Here is a 15,808-nt window from a genome sequence, read left to right on the forward strand (position 1 = left end):
CAGCATTTTCTGTTGTTATTTCGGATTTCCAGCATCTGCAGTATTTTGCTATCGCATGAGTCTAGATGAGGTGTAAATGGGAATGGCAGAATCATCAACAGCTGCCATGTGGAAAAAAATAGGGGCCGAGGTTCTGGTCTACAATTGTATTTAAAGTATTTAAAGTAGGCCAAGAGTCTGCCCTGCCACCTAGCTATTCCCTGAAGGAAAGGCTTTGAACAACTTTCTCAGAAATGTTGGGCCTCATTTTCCTGCAGTGAGAATCTCCGCCTACATTGGCTCCCAGTCCGGCAACACCTCGATTTTAAAATTCTCATCCTTGTGTTCAAATCCCTCCATTGGCCTCACCCCCTCCCTACCTCTGTAACCTCCTCCAGCCCTAAAAACCTTTGAGCACTCTATGTTCCTCCAACTCTGTCCTCTTGCGTGCATCCCCGATTTCCTACACTCCACCATTGGCGGCCGTGCCTTCAGCCATCTTGCCCCAAGCTCGGGAATTACCTCCTTAAACCTCTCCGCCTCTCTACCTCCTTTAAGACTTGGCTTAAAACCTACCTCACCTGTCCTAATATCTCCTAATGTGGTTCGGAGTCAATTTATGTCTGATAATCGCTCCTGTGAAGCGCCGTGGGACGTTTTACTGCATTAAAGACGCTGTATAAATGCAAGTTGTTGTTGTTGTTGTTGAATGCTCTTTTCTGTCGTACTAACAGCTTATAGTGGGGATTATTCAAGCCGCTGAGCTTCCTGCTCTAGATATGGGAGGGACGTCCGATCCGTACGTGAAGGTCTTCTTACTGCCCGACAAGAAGAAGAAGTACGAAACGAAAGTCCACCGAAAGACGCTGAATCCAGTTTTCAACGAGTCCTTCATCTTCAAGGTAATATCTTCCTTCAGGCTCTCAGCAACACACAGTGAGGTCCCATTCCACAAGTGGCAAGTGCCCTTCAGTATCTCACCCAAGGGCCCGCTCCTTGTGACCGAGACTGGATGATGAGCCCCAGTGAATTATTTAAACACCCAATGTACTGCCAACAACAATTAATTACATAGTATTTACAACACAGAAACAGGACATTCGGCCCATCTCTCTGCCTCTCTCTCCTCCTTTAAGACGCTCCTTAAAACCTACCTCTTTGACCAAGCTTTTGGTCACCTGTCTTAATATCTCTTTATGTGGCTCGGTGTCAAATCTTGTCTGATTGCACAGTATTACATAATATTACATAGCATTTACAGCACAAAAACAGGCCATTCGGCCCAACTGGTCCACGTCGGTGTTTATGCTCCACACGAGCCTCCTCCCACCCCTCTTCATCTATCTCCATCAACATATCCTTCTATTCCTTCCTCCCTCATGTGTTTATCTAGCTTCCCCTTAAATGCATCTACACTATTCGCCTCAACCACTCCCTGTGGTAGCGAGTTCCACATTCTCACCACTCTCTGGGTAAAGAACTTTCTCCTGAATTCCCTATTGGATTTATCAGTGACTATCTTATATTTATGGCCCCGTAGTTCTGGACTCCCCCTCAAGTTGATTCATCTTCTCTACACCTACCCCATCAAATCCTTTCATAATTTTAAAGACCTCGATCAGATCACCCCTCAGCCTTCTCTTTTCTAGAGAAAAGAGCCCCAGCCTGTTCAACCTTTCCTGATAGGTAAAACCCCTCCATTCTGGTATCATCCTAGTAAATCTTTTTTGCACCTTCTCCAATGCCTCTATTAATAAGTAACAATCAGCAGCAGCATTTTTCCCCATCCCTCCCCTAGAGATGTTGAGGTTGACTGTATATTTGTCCTCGGGTTTATTGTCTAACCTTAGTTGTCCTGCGAAGGCACTGGTGGGCTGCCTTCTTCTTGACTGAATGCCCAGTTTGGACGGTATTACGAGCCAATCATATAATGTGGGGACTGGAGCCAGGTGTAGCCCAGAAGCAGCTAGGATTAGCAGATGGACATTAGTTGGGTTTTTACAACTGTTTCCAATGGCTGAAGTGTTGATAACCAGAGGGCACAGATTTAAGGTGATTGGCAAAAGAACCAGAGGCGACATGAGGAAAAACTTTTTTACGCAGCGAGTGGTTAGGATTTGGAATGCGCTGCCTGATAGGGCGGTGGATACAGATTCAACAGTAGCCTTCAAAAGGGAATTGGATAAATACTTGAAGGAGAAAAAATTGCAGGGATATGGGGAAAGAGCGGGGGAGTGGGACTGACTGGATTACTCTTCGAAAGAGCCGGCGCAGACTCGATGGGCCGAATGGCCTCCTCCTGTGCTGTACTATTCTATGATTCTAACAATCCAATGACTTTCCTGGTGCCAACCCACAAATCACCAGATTTATTCACAATTTATCACGCTGGGATTTGAACTCTGTCATTTTCTTAACATCTCACATGCGATGAGAAAAAAAGAAATGATGCATCGGAGGGTCATGTGAAATAAATAGCAAACTAGACTCGACACATTATACCATGAAAACAAAACATTAACTCACAGAACATAATCTGCGATGAACAAACAGTGAATGGGATTGTCCAAGAGCGATTGACAAACAATCGGTCAGCTCATTTAATATTTAAATACATTGATTGCTACTATGAGAACAAACCCACGTGAGCAGGTTTTCAATGAGAGATGGCTTAACCCCATGAGAAAGAATTTCCATCAAATTTCTCTCTCCCTCTCTCTCAAAAGTCTTATTGCAGAAAGCTTCATCTCACATGCATTTCCTGTCTCACTTCTCTGTCACACTTCAAGAGTCATACTTACATTTCTGTATCACACTTCAAAAGAAAAAATACAAAGAAATAAAGTCAGTCAGTCATTTGTCTCAGAATCATAGAATGATACAGCACAGAAGGAGGCCATTCGGCCCATCGTGCCTGTACCGGCTCTTTGAAAGTGCTCTCCAATTAGTCCCACTCCCCTGCACTTTCCCCCATAGCCCTGCAAGCTTTTCCATTTCAAGTATTTATCCAATTCCCTTTTTGAAAGTTACTATTGAATCTGCTTCCACCGCCCTTTCAGGAAGCGCGTTCCAGATCACAGCAACTCGCTGCGTAAAAATATTCTCCTCATCTCCCCCTCTGGTTCTTTTGCCAATTATCTTCAATCTGTGTCCTCTGGTTACCGACCCTCCTGCCACTGGAAACAGTTTCTCCTGATTTACTCTGTCAAAACCCCCTCATGATTTTGAACACCTCTATTAAATCTCCCCATAACCTTCTCTGCTCCGAGGAGAAAAACTCCAGCTTCTCCAGTCTCTCCTCGTAACTGAAGTCCCTCATCCCCTGGAACCATTCCAGTAACTCTCCGCCGCACCCTCTCCAAGGCCTTGACATCCTTTCATAAAGTGTGGTGTCCATTGGACACAGTGGTCCAGCTGGGGCCTAAACAGTGTTTTATAAAGGTTTAACATAACTTCCTTGCTTTTGTGCTCTCCGTCTCTGTTTATAAAGCCAACATTTGTCAAGAAATGTAAAGGATTGAGTTAGAACTTCTGTGCAGTAGGTGGGAGTAGATCTTATCTTAAAGTCAGTGCTTTCATCCGTTTTTCATTATTAATCAAATTCAGGGCAAAATAAAGATAAAATTGCTGTGCCCAATGAGTTTAGTGGTGTTTGTTTTGTTGCACAATATCAGAGTAAATATTTTCTCACATATTCCAGGATGACAGTGCTTTTGATCATTAGAAGCATTTTAGAGGCCAGGTATTCACTCCACGTCAATTATTACCTTTTTATAATGGACTGGAAGCCCTGCAGACTCAAGACGGGGCAGTACATTACACCAACGGAAAGACAGAGAGAGAAATGTCAAAGAGAAAAGAAAAGGATAATGTCAAGCCTCAATGTGCAGTAACTCCTGCCGATTCAAGCTGTTTGAAACATAAATAATTCCAAGTGAGTTGACGTATTGTCACAGCGTTTGCTCCAAGTGTCCATTATTTACAGCCGGAGTTCCAGGTTAATAACATGCATCGGCAATCAAATCGGAGGGTGCGGGGCAGAGTGCGGGAAGTGGCGGGGGGGGGGGTGGGCAAGGGGAGTGGGGGAAGGAGTGAAGGGGGGGAATAGGAAAGGGGGGGAAGGGTGGAATTATCAAATGATATGTGTGCTGCCATAATGTAGCTATTGACTTCATCGAATCATCGAATCATAGAATGACACAGCTCAGAAGGGGGCCATTCGGCCCATTGTGCCTGTTCCGGCTCTTTGAAAGAGCTCTCCAATTAGTCCCACTCCCCCCTGCTCTTTCCCCAGAGCCCTGCAAATGTTTTTCCTTTTCAAGTATTTATACAATTCTCTTTGAAAATCACTATTGAATCTGCTTCCGCCGCCCTTTCAGGCAGCGCGTTCCAGATCACAACAACTCGCTGCGTAAAAATATTCTCCTCATCTCCTCCTCTGGTTCTTTAACATCAATCACCTTCAATCTGTGTCCTCTGGTTACCGACCCTCCTGCCGCTGGAAACAGTTTCTCTTTATTTTTTCTATCAAAACCCATCATGATTTTGAACACCTCCATCAAATCTCCTCTGAACCTTCTCTGCTCCGAGGAGGACTCCTCGCTATGCTCAGGAAATACTCTGTCGTGTGACTTTTTTTCTGAGACAATCCGAATCATAATTTTTCACCCACTTCCATTGATAGCCGGGGGGGGGAATCGATCTGCATAATACATTTAAGGTGAAGCGAGATAAACATATGAGGGAGAAAGGAATGTACACCTAAGATATTAATCGAAATATTAATATTTAATATAAAACTAGGGGCCATGAATATAAGATAGATACTAATAAATCCAATGGGGAATTCAGGAGAAACTTCTTTACCCAGAGAGTGGTGAGAATGTGGAACTCGCAACCACAGGGAGTGGGCGAGGCGAATAGTACAGATACATTTAAGGGGAAGCTGGATAAACACATGAGGGAGAAAGGAATAGAAGGATATATTGATAGGGTGAGGTGAAGTAGTAGGAGTGTGATGGAATATTCTCCACTTGCCTGGATGAGTGCAGCTCCAACACTCAAGAAGCTCGACACCATCTAGGACACAGCAGCCCATTTGATTGGCACCCCATCCACCACCTTAAACATTCACTCCCTCCACCACCGGCACACCGTGGCTGCAGTGTGTGCCATCTACAAGATGCACTGCAGCAACTCACCAAGGCTTCTTCGGCAGCACCTCCCAAACCCGTGACCTCTACCACCTAGAAGGACAAGGGCACCAGGCGCATGGGAACACCACCACCTCCAAGTTCCCCTCCAAGTCACACACCATCCTGACTTGGAAATATATCGCTGTTCCTTCATCGTCGCTGGGTCAAAACCCTGGAACTCCCTCCCTAACAGCACTGTGGGAACATCTACACCACACGGACTGCAGCAGTTCAAGAAGGCGGCTCACCACCACCTTCTCAAGGGGCAATTAATGCTGTCCTTGCCAGCGACGTCCACATCCCAGGAATGAATTTTTAAAAAGTAGGGTGGGAGAACACTCATAAACTCCGGCACGGACCAACTGGGCGGAATGGTCTGTTTCTGTGCTGTACATTCTATGTAATGATGTGAATTTCACATTCACGCCAAGTTACTTTTCATTCTCTCATCTAGATTCCGTACTCAGAACTGGGAGGAAAAACTCTGGTGATGGCAGTTTACGACTTTGATCGGTTTTCCAAGCACGACGTCATTGGGGAGGCAAAAGTGCCGATGAATACGGTAGACTTCGGACACGTAACTGAGGAGTGGAGGGACCTGCAAGGAGCTGAGAAAGAGGAGGTTAGTGTCCGAGTTTCATACAGACACTACACGCTGCTAAAGTGGTCACAGCTGTCTTCCGATTCAAATTCCTACATCGCCAATCAATCTCTTAAAACTTAGTACTTCAGTCATTTGTAAAATATTATTTCTCACTTCCAGTTCTGTGGTTAGACCAGCACATGATTTAGGCTGTAACTTAAATGTAGGACGCAGGGAGTGCTGCATTGCCAGAGGCGCCGTCTTTCGGGTGAGGCAATAACATGAGGCCTGTTCAAGAGGATGTTAAAGATCCCAAGGCATTATTTGAAGAAGAGCAGGGGAAGTTCTCCCCTGTGTCCTGGTCAACATTCATCCCCCAACCAACCGATTAACTGGTCATTTATCTCCTTGCTGTTTGTGGAATCTTGCTGTGCGCAAATTGGCTGCTTTGCTTGCCTACAATATGGGGTTGGACCTACTGCGGGTGTCCTTTGCTCCCCGTGAAATTGTTACTTTTTTCACCTGTTTCCGGTCCAGAAAAGGGGAACAACATGGACCAGGTTTATTCGGGGACAAGAGCCTCAAAGGTGAAGATGAGGAGACTGGAGGTGCAAAGTGGCAGCTGCAGGAATATTACGGGTGAATGGAGGGCCAAAGGCTAGGCAGTTGGGAGTTTGAAAGAGCAGTTGTCGTTGGCTTGGGGGAGAGTTTCTTTCAGGCACTGACGCAGCAGGAAGTGGGGTTGGACGGTGGGAAGGGGTAATGGGGGGGGGTGAGGGGTACAAGGATGCAGTCACAGATGGCCTTGTCTGTGATCGAGGCCGGGTGCGTGGAGCGGTTAGGCGAGATGGCAAGGTTAAGAGGTAGGGGCTGTGAATATGGGTAGGAGAGTTTACATGGCTGGAGAGGCTTAGGGAGGACAGGAGGGCAGTGAACTCAGAGGAGAGGGGGCGTGGTGAGTTGAGATGGATCACCGAGGATGAGGAGTCACTCGGCGCAGAGGCTGAAGGAGGAAAGGGTGGAGGATATCTCAGGGATAAGCTCGGGGTGGGGCCTGGGGAGGGAGGGTGGGGGATGATAGAGAACAAGGATGTTAAAGGAGAGGGGGGAGAGGTGGGACAAGGTGAGGTGCTCGAAGGATGAAAGACCAAGGTGTGATTTTGGTGATAAAGGCCACACTGCCACTGTGATGGTTTGGATGGGGCAGGGGGGTGGAAAGTACAGCCAGGCAGGAAGGCTACAGAACAAGTCACCACTATGGGGGTACGGTACCAGAGGCCTGGACTAATGATCCGGAGACACAAGTTCAAATCCCACCACGGCAGCTGGGGAATTTAAATTCAGTTATTTAAATAAATCTGGAATAAAAAGCTAGTATCAGTCATGGTGACCAAGAAACTACTGGATTGTAATGTTCTTTAGGGAAGGAAATCTGCCGTCCTTACCCGGTCTGGCCTATATGTGACTCCAGACCCACAGCAATGTGGTCGACTCTTAATTGCCCTCTGAAATGGCCCAGCGAGACACTCAGTTGTACCAAACCACTACAAAGAAGTACCACGGACTGCAGCGGTTCAAGAAGGTGGCTCACCACCACCTTCTCGAGGGCAACTAGGGATGGGCAACAAATGCCGGCCTTGCCAGCGACGCCCACATTCCATGAATGAATTTTTTAAAACTGTGAGCCAAGTCTCAGTGACCGCCAGGACACACGGTCCTTCGTATGTATCGGGGTCACTGTACGGAATATATACCGGGGCCACTGTATATGGAATATATACCGGGGTCAAGTACGGAATATATACCGGGGTCAAGTACGGAATATATACCGGGGTCACTTTATGGAATATATACCGGGGCCACTGTATATGGAATATATACCGGGGTCACTGTATGGAATATACACCAGGGTCACTGTATGGAATATATACCGGGGTCACTGTACGGAATATATACCGGGGTCACTGTATGGAATATACACAAGGGTCACTGTATGGAATATATACCGGGGTCACTGTATGGAATATATACCGGGGTCACTGTATGGAATATATACCGGGGTCACTGTATGGAATATATACCGAGGCCACTGTATATGGAATATATACCGGGGTCACTGTACGGAATATATGCCGGGGTCACTGTACAGAATGTATACCAGGGTCACTGTACGGAATATATCCCGGGGTCGCTGTACGGAATATATACAGGTGCAGAGAGTATTTATACTTTGTTTCTGACAAACTACCCATTTTGTATTGTTTCGGTTGATGGTAGGTGCCATGACAGAGGACGGCATATGGCAGAGTTGTGTGACTGTGCCTCGTGTTGTCAACGGAAGGGTTTGATTTCACTGAATACTGTATATTGTATGTGTCAGCTGTGGCTCAGTGGGTAGCGCTCTCTCGCCTCTGAGTCAGAAGGTCGTGGGTTCGAGCCCCACGCTGGAGATTTGAGCACATAATCTAAGCTGACACTCCCGGTGCCAGTACTGAGAGAGTGCTGCACTGTCAGAGGTGCCGTCTTTCGGATGAGACGTTAAACCATTACCATCGCCAAATCCCCCACCATCAACATCCTGGGGGTCACCATTGACCAGAAACTTAATTGGACCAGCCACATAAACACTGTGGCAACAAGAGCGGGTCAGAGGCCGGGTATTCTGCGGCAAGTGTCTCACCTCCTGACTCCCCAAAGCCTTTCCACCATCTACAAGGCACAAGTCAGGAGTGTGATGGAATACTCTCCACTTGCCTGGATGAGTGCAGCTCCAACAACACTCAAGAAGCTCGACACCATCCAGGACAAAGCAGCCCGTTTGATTGGCACCCCATCCACCACCTTAAACATTCACTCCCTCCACGACCAGCGCACCGTGGCTGCAGTGTGTACCATCTACAAGATGCACTGCAGCAACTCGCCAAGGCTTCTTCGGCAGCACCTCCCAAACCCACAACCTCTACCACCTAGAAGGACGAGGTCAGCAGGTGCATGGGAACACCACCACCTCCAAGTTTCCCTCCAAGTCACACAACATCCTGGCTTAGAAATATATCGGCCGATCCTTCATCGTCACTGGGTCAAAAATCCTGGAACTCCCTCCCTAACAGCACTGTGGGAGCACCTTCACCACACGATTCAAGAAGGCGGCTCACCACCACCTTCTCAAGGGCAATTAGGGATGGGCAATAAATGCTGGCCTTGCCAGCGACGCCCACATCCCATAAACAAATTTTTAAAAACCGAGGCCCCATCTGCCCTCTCAGGTGGACATAAAAGATTCCATGCCACTGTTTTGAAGAAAAGCAGGGGAGTTCTCCCCAGTGTCCTGGCCAATATTTATGCTACAAATGGTATGTTAGCCTTTATTGCAAGGAGGGTTAGCATATAAGAGAAAGGAAGTATAGGGCTTTGGTGAGACCACACCTGGAGTACTGTGCACAGTTTTGGTCTCCTTACCTAAGGAAGGACATACTTGCCTTAACGAGGGTGCAACAAAGGTTCACTGGATTGATTCCTGGGGTGGGGGGATTGTCCTATGAGGAGAGATTGAGTAAATTGGGCCTATATTCTCTGGAGTTTAGAAGAATGAGAGGTGATCTCACTGAAACATACAAAATTCTTAGAGGGCTTGACAGGGTAGATGCTGAGAGGTTGTTTCCCCTGGCCGGGGAGTCTAGAGCCAGGGGTCACAGTCTCAGGATAAGGGGTCGGCCATTTAGGACCGAGATGAGAGAAATTTCTTCACTCAGAGGTTTGTGAATCTTTGGAATTCTCTACCCCAGAGGACTGTGGATGCTCAGTCATTGAGTATATTCAAGGCTGAGATCGATAGATTTTTGGACTCTAGAGGAATCGAGGGATATGGGGATCGGGCGGGAAGGTGGAGTTGAGGTCGAAGATCAGCCATAATCTTATTGAATGGCGGAGCAGGCTCGAGGGGCCGAATGGCCGACTCCTGCTTCCTATTTATTATGTCCTTCAACCAGCACCACTAAAACAGATTATCTGGTCATTATCACATTGCTGTTTGTGGGATCTTGCTGTGTGTGAATTGGCTGCCGCGTTTCCCACATTACAACAGTGACTACGCTTCATAAGTACTTGATTTGGCTGTAAAGCGCTTTGGGACGTCCTGAAATCGTGAAAGGCGCTACAGAAATGCAAATTCTTTCTTACTTTGCCTGACGGCCTCAGTAGAGTGAGATTCCAACTGGGCTGGAAACACACAATGCCAGGCAAAACAGGACTTTGCCATTTCATTGTGGGTGCCTACGTTACGGGCAGCTCAGGAAATTTGACGGCGTCAGTGTTTTGTTTAATGACAATTCGCAGGGAGTCCAATAGTGGTCACATGACCTAGATAATCAGTTCAGTCCAGTAGCAGCAGTGGGATGACTGTTGTTTGCAGCAACAGTCCATCAAAACTCTGAAGGTAGCAGGACAAGTTGAAAAGGCTATTAGAAAAAGCATTCGGGATGCTTGGCTTTATAAGTAGAAGCATAGGGGTCGATTTTAACTCAGCCGTGAGGCGGGCTTTGAGGCGTGTGGGGGGTTAAATTCGCAAAAACTGGGGGTTGGGACCCCCCCCGCCTGGTTCCCGACCCCGAGCCATTTTAACCCAGGCGTGTCTGATGGTCCCGAATCAGTCCCGCCTCCAACAGGCGGGACTGGTCTTTAAGGCCCTTAATCAGCAATAATTGGCCTTTATAATCCCATTTTAACAGGCCCTTGCATTTTTAACCCTTTTCCCACGTAAAACACGCCTGGTAGGGATCACGCCTGTGAAACCTGACGTGAGCACTATTGGCTTGCTGACTATCAGCTGCAGGTCAACCATTAAAGAGGAGATTTGATCAGTCATCATTTGCAGGTGGCAGGACTTTGTTGTTTCAGGCCTGGGGCAACTTTTACCAGGCTTAACCACACCTGTGGAAGGTTGGAGCCTCACACACATCTCCAGTGTGACCTCCTGGGAAACCCCACTCGTCACCTTCACTCAGCGCTTCCTCAACGGAGGCATATACCAGAAGCATGGGAGCCATTTATTTCCTTCCCTTCTGGGCATTAGATGAGCTCGAGCACCAGCCGCGGCACCAGCAGAACCAGGAACAACAGCAGCAGCAACAGGAGCGCCAGGCTGCTGCTCACCCACCTGAAGCTGCACAGGCCAGAAGGGGCCAGCGCTTGGAAGTGGATTGAGAGCACCTTGTTGCACATCAGGGGGCCATGGGGACCCTTATCAGAAGGACTTCCATGAAAGTCTGGTTTCTCTGTTCAATAGATGCCCATTGCTCCTCAAGAGATGTCATTCTATTATGAGCACTCACCATGTTTTCCGTACCCTGGCGACTTATCTCCTCCATGGAGGTTGCCATCCTTTCCATGGTGATGCGTTCATGCACCAATGACTCCACAAAGGCTCTGCTCATGTTCGCTATGGACTCCTCTATTCGCTCCACACTCACATCGACCCTGGAGACAAAACCTGCCAGAGACTCCTGCATCTGTTCCTGGAGTTCCAGCCCCGCTGATCTTATGGATGGACCCAGAGGCAGAGGGTCGACATGCAGCTGAGCCGAGCTGGCAGAGTCCTGCGCCCTCCAACTAGGACTCTCCACTGCTGTCCCTGTCTCCACAATCTGCTGATGCTCACTTGTGAGCTGTGATACACCAGGTGACAACACTACTCTATGTCCCGAAGATCCCACCGAGGTGTGAGTGTCTGTGCTGGTGCTAGGTGCGCTGAATTCTGCTGACGCTGCGCCCTCAGAGGTTGCAGATTCCTCTGAGGAGTCTGGAAGCTCAGGCTCTTCCTCCTGGACAGTGGGGTCTCAATGGTCCTGTGGGGGAGTAAAGGAAAGAGTTAGAGATGTGAGGTCAAGGTTACATGTACATTGCATATTGCAGATGATCATAGGTCCATCTGTTATAGCTTCAGAATCATTATCAGCGACTCAGGCAATGTCAATGAGAGAGATGGAAAACTGTTCTGTCACCAGCTTGCTGTGATGCACCCGTCTGTCCGCCCCCCACTTGCGCCTCATCCTCCAGTCCTACGATCTCCAGGACCGCCTCCTCCCAGGGGGTGAGGTGGGCGACTGATGGTGTCCCTCCTCCTGTCCTCGCTCGTTCTCTTTTATTGTGAGCTCTCTTTTCCTGCAATGAGGGAGACAAGTGGAGTTTGAGTGAGAATGAGGGAGTGAGTGTAGAGAATCCATAGCATAGATGCTTAGAAGGAGACAAAGATGGAGTGAGGTGGCAAGACCAAAGGCCCTCCCTGTGTGTTGTCAGTTGTTTTCATAGCATCAGAGTGATAGGGAGTGTGAGGGCTGCATAGTTGAATAGTTAGCTGAATGTGACCATAGAGAGAGAGGGAATGGGTAAGGGTGCATGGATGTCAGTGTCAAGTGGGATGTGGAGGAAGAGATTGCTAAAGCTGAGTGCTGGTGAGGAGAGGCAATGGAGATCAGATTGAGAGTGATGGGAACTTCATACTCACTTTTCCAGCGTGCTGAAGGTCATGAAATCTCTTCCTGCACTGTATCCAGGTTCTGCGGGTAGCCGATAAGGAGTTGACCTCCTCTGCCACTTGCAGCCACGCAGCCTTTGTTTGCTGGGGAGGCATCTTCCTCCCTGATGAAGGGAAGAGCACCTCCTTGTGAGCTCTTGCTCCCTCCACTAAAGCCTGCAGGGCAACGTCGTCAAAACGGGGTGCAGACCTCAGTCTTTCTCTTGCCATTCTGCTTCCAGCTCAGTGTATCAGCAAATGCCAAAAGGTTGGCAGCCTGCAGAAGAAGCAAGGCTTGTTGCAGACCCTAAATGCAGCAGCAATAATGACGTCATATTATGCGACTTTCTGACTGGAAATACTCATTTGCCAAGGGTTCCCACACGTTGGAAATCAATTGGCCAAATGAGTTAAAATTGCATCAATCTCACACACCCATTTAGATTCGTGTGGGAAACACCAAATTCGGGGAACCCGACAATTCCCCGCACCCGAGTTAAAATCGGCCCCATAGAGTGCAAAGCAAGGAAGTTATGTTAAACCTTTATAACAACAACTTGCATTTATATAGCGCCTTTAACATAGTAAAACGTCCCAAGGTGCTTCACAGGAGCTTTATCGAACATCAAGCCACATAAGGAGATATTAGGACAGGTGACCAAAAACAGAGGTGGGTTTTAAGGGGCATCTTAAAGGAGGAGAGAGAGGCGGAGAGGTTTAGGGAGGGAATTCCAGAGTTTAGGGTCCAGCCGGCTGAAGGCACGGCCGCCAATGGTGGAGCAAAGGAAATCGGGGGATGCGCAAGAGGCCGGAATTGGAGGAGCGCAGAGATCTCGGAGGGTTGTAGGACCGGGAGCAAATGTAGGTCAGCAAGTACAGGGGTGATGGGTGAACGGGACTTGGTGCGAGTTAGGATAGATCACCGGTTAGGCTTCAGTTGGAGTATTGTGTCCAACTCTTAATAAGCTAAGTGGAGCATTGTTGATCCTTTTGTGTCTGTTTGTAAATACAGTGCTGTCGTGATATAATCCAGTGACAGTAATGTAAAGGCAAATCCACTTACTTGTTTTTTTGTCTTATTATTAATGAACCTCTCAGGTTGAATTTCATTTTGCATTTTTACAATCACTCTGTTCAATCACTCAAAGGCATCCTGACAGGCTATAGTTCAGATCACATCCTTGTTGTCAGGGGCAGTATTATTAACATAGCTCTATGACAAAAATTAATTTTGTTTCATGCAAGAGCCTGCACAAGCCTGGCGTGACATTGAGAAATGTAAGCCAGCCGAGAGCAAAGTGAGTGAGCCGAGTGACAACATAGAATGAGGACTCTCTTCACCCAGAGAGTGGTGAACCTGTGGAATTCTCTACCACAGAAGGCAGTAGAGGCCAATTCATTAAATATATTCAAGAAGGAGTTGGATATATTTCTTAAGGCTAAAGGGATCAAGGGATATGGGGAGAAAGCAGGGACAGGGTACTGAATTTGGATGATCAGCCATGATCTCATTGAATGGCGGAACAGGCTCGAGGGGCCGAATGGCCTACTCCTGCTCCTATCTTCTATGTTTCTATGAGATGGGACCATTGGAGTTTCTCAACAGACTGCGGGCAATTCAAGGAGAGAGAGAGGGAGGGGGAGGGGGAGGGGGAGAGGGAGAGGGAGAGAGGGAGAGAGAAGGGGAATGAGAGAGAGATAAAGAGAGATAGAGAGGGAAAGGGAAAGAGGGACGGAGAGAGAGAAAGGGGGAGGGAGGGGAAGAGAGATAGAGGGAAAGAGAAAGAGAAAAGAGGGAGAGAGAGTGGGAGGGGGAACAAGAGAGAGATAAAGAGAGATAGAGAGGGAAGGAGGGAGGGAGGTGAAGAGAGAGAGAGGGGAACGAGATAGAGAGGGAAGAGAGAGAGAAAGGAGGGAGAGGGAGGCGAAGAGAGATAGATAGAGGGAAAGAGAAAAGAGGGAGGGAGAGAGGGAGTGGACGAGAGAAGGGAAGAGTGAGAGAGAGGAGGAGGAGAGAGCAGGAGAGAGAAAGGGAAACAGAAAGAGAAAGAGAGACAGAAAGGGACAGTTAAAGAGAAAGAGAGAGTGGGGAGGAAAGAGAGAAAGAGATAGATGGAAAGAGAAAGAGAGAGAGACAAAAATGAGAGAGTAAAAGAGAAAGACAGAGAGAAATATCTAGTTAATGTGGAAGGATGAGGAAAATTGGCGGACTGGCCTCTGGTAACAGTTTGCTTTGTGGGGGTCTTGTGCAAAGGTTTAGTTTGGGACCTCTAGCATTAAATTCAGATGTTCCATCTACTTTATTATTAATTCTCAGGGTGTGTCATCCCTCGTTGCCCAGATTTGATACTGAGGGGTTTGCTAGGCCATTTCAGAGGGCAGTTAAGAGTCAACCACATTGCTGTAGGTCTGGAGTCATATATAGGCCAGACCGGTAGGTATTCTTCCCTAAAGGGACATTACGATAGCTTCCTGGTCACTTTTTTCTACTCATACCAGATTTTTATTTTTTCAGATTTGTTTTAATTGAATACAAATTCTCAAACTGCTGTGGTGGGACTGTGAACTCACGTTCCCTGGATTACTCGTCCAGTAATATAACCACTACACCACCGTATCCGATCTTATCTTAGAGCAATATAAACCTGATACTATAAGAAAGAACTTTATATAGCACCTTATAGGCCTCTTGCGCATCTCCGATTTTCATCGCTCCACCATTGGCGTCAGTGGGTAGCACTCTCGCCTTCGACTCAAAAGGTTGTGGGTTTAAGTTCCACTCCAGAGACTTCAGCACATAATCCAGGCTGACACTCCCAGTGCAGTACTGAGGGAGCGCTGCATTGTCGGAGGTGCCGTCTTTCAGATGAGACGTTAAACCGAGGCTCTCTCAGGTGGACGTAAAAGATCCTGTGGCACTATTCAAAAAAGAACAGGAGAGTTCTCCCTAGTGTCCTGGCCAATGTTTATCCCTCAACAGTTGTCCATTTCATTGGTGTTTGTGGGAGCTTGCTGCGTGCAAATTGGCTGCAAATTGGGGGAGGCGGTGGGTTCGAGGCCATGGAGGGATTTGAAAACAAGGATGAGAATTTTAAATAACAACAGAAAACGCTGGAAAAACTCACCAGCCAGGCAACATCCGTGGAGAGAGAATCAGAGTCAAAGTTTCAGGTCGAAACCCTTCGTCAGAACTGAGAAAAAAAAGGCAGGAAATGAAACAGATTAAAAGGCAGTTTGGGGGCTGGGAAATGGGGGAGGGGATGAAAGAAGAGACATTAAGAGATATTCAAGGTGAGACGAGATGGTAATAGGACAGGTAAAGAAACAGACAATGGCTCTAGATGAAGTGTGAAATGCGCTGGCAGAGTGAGAGACAGCTGCCATGTGGGAGAGAGAAACAAGGGAAAGGCACAAACCAAAAGTGTGGATAAAAAATATGAAAGTATAATAGGGGCCAAGGTTATGATCTGAAATTGTTGAACTCGATATTGTCTCTCACTCTGCCAGCGCATTTCACACTTCATCTAGAGCCATTGTTTG

General features: G+C 47.5%; 1 protein-coding gene across 2 annotated transcripts in view; it reads left to right on the forward strand.

Moving 5' to 3' along the window:
* Window positions 1–15,808, forward strand: part of syt1a (synaptotagmin Ia) — a 651,724-nt gene that overhangs the window by 602,387 nt on the left and 33,529 nt on the right. For both annotated transcript variants that reach the window (XM_086009557.1, XM_086009558.1), the window contains exons 6-7: window positions 714–881; window positions 5,629–5,796. In XM_086009557.1, the coding sequence (XP_085865683.1) occupies window positions 714–881; window positions 5,629–5,796 (336 nt within the window). The remainder of the gene's footprint in view (window positions 1–713; window positions 882–5,628; window positions 5,797–15,808) is intronic.

This window comes from Somniosus microcephalus, chromosome 16 (genome assembly GCF_052327205.1).
Source record: "Somniosus microcephalus isolate GS21.2 chromosome 16, FLI_Smic_1.0, whole genome shotgun sequence".
Classification (NCBI taxonomy): Eukaryota; Metazoa; Chordata; class Chondrichthyes; order Squaliformes; family Somniosidae; genus Somniosus; species Somniosus microcephalus.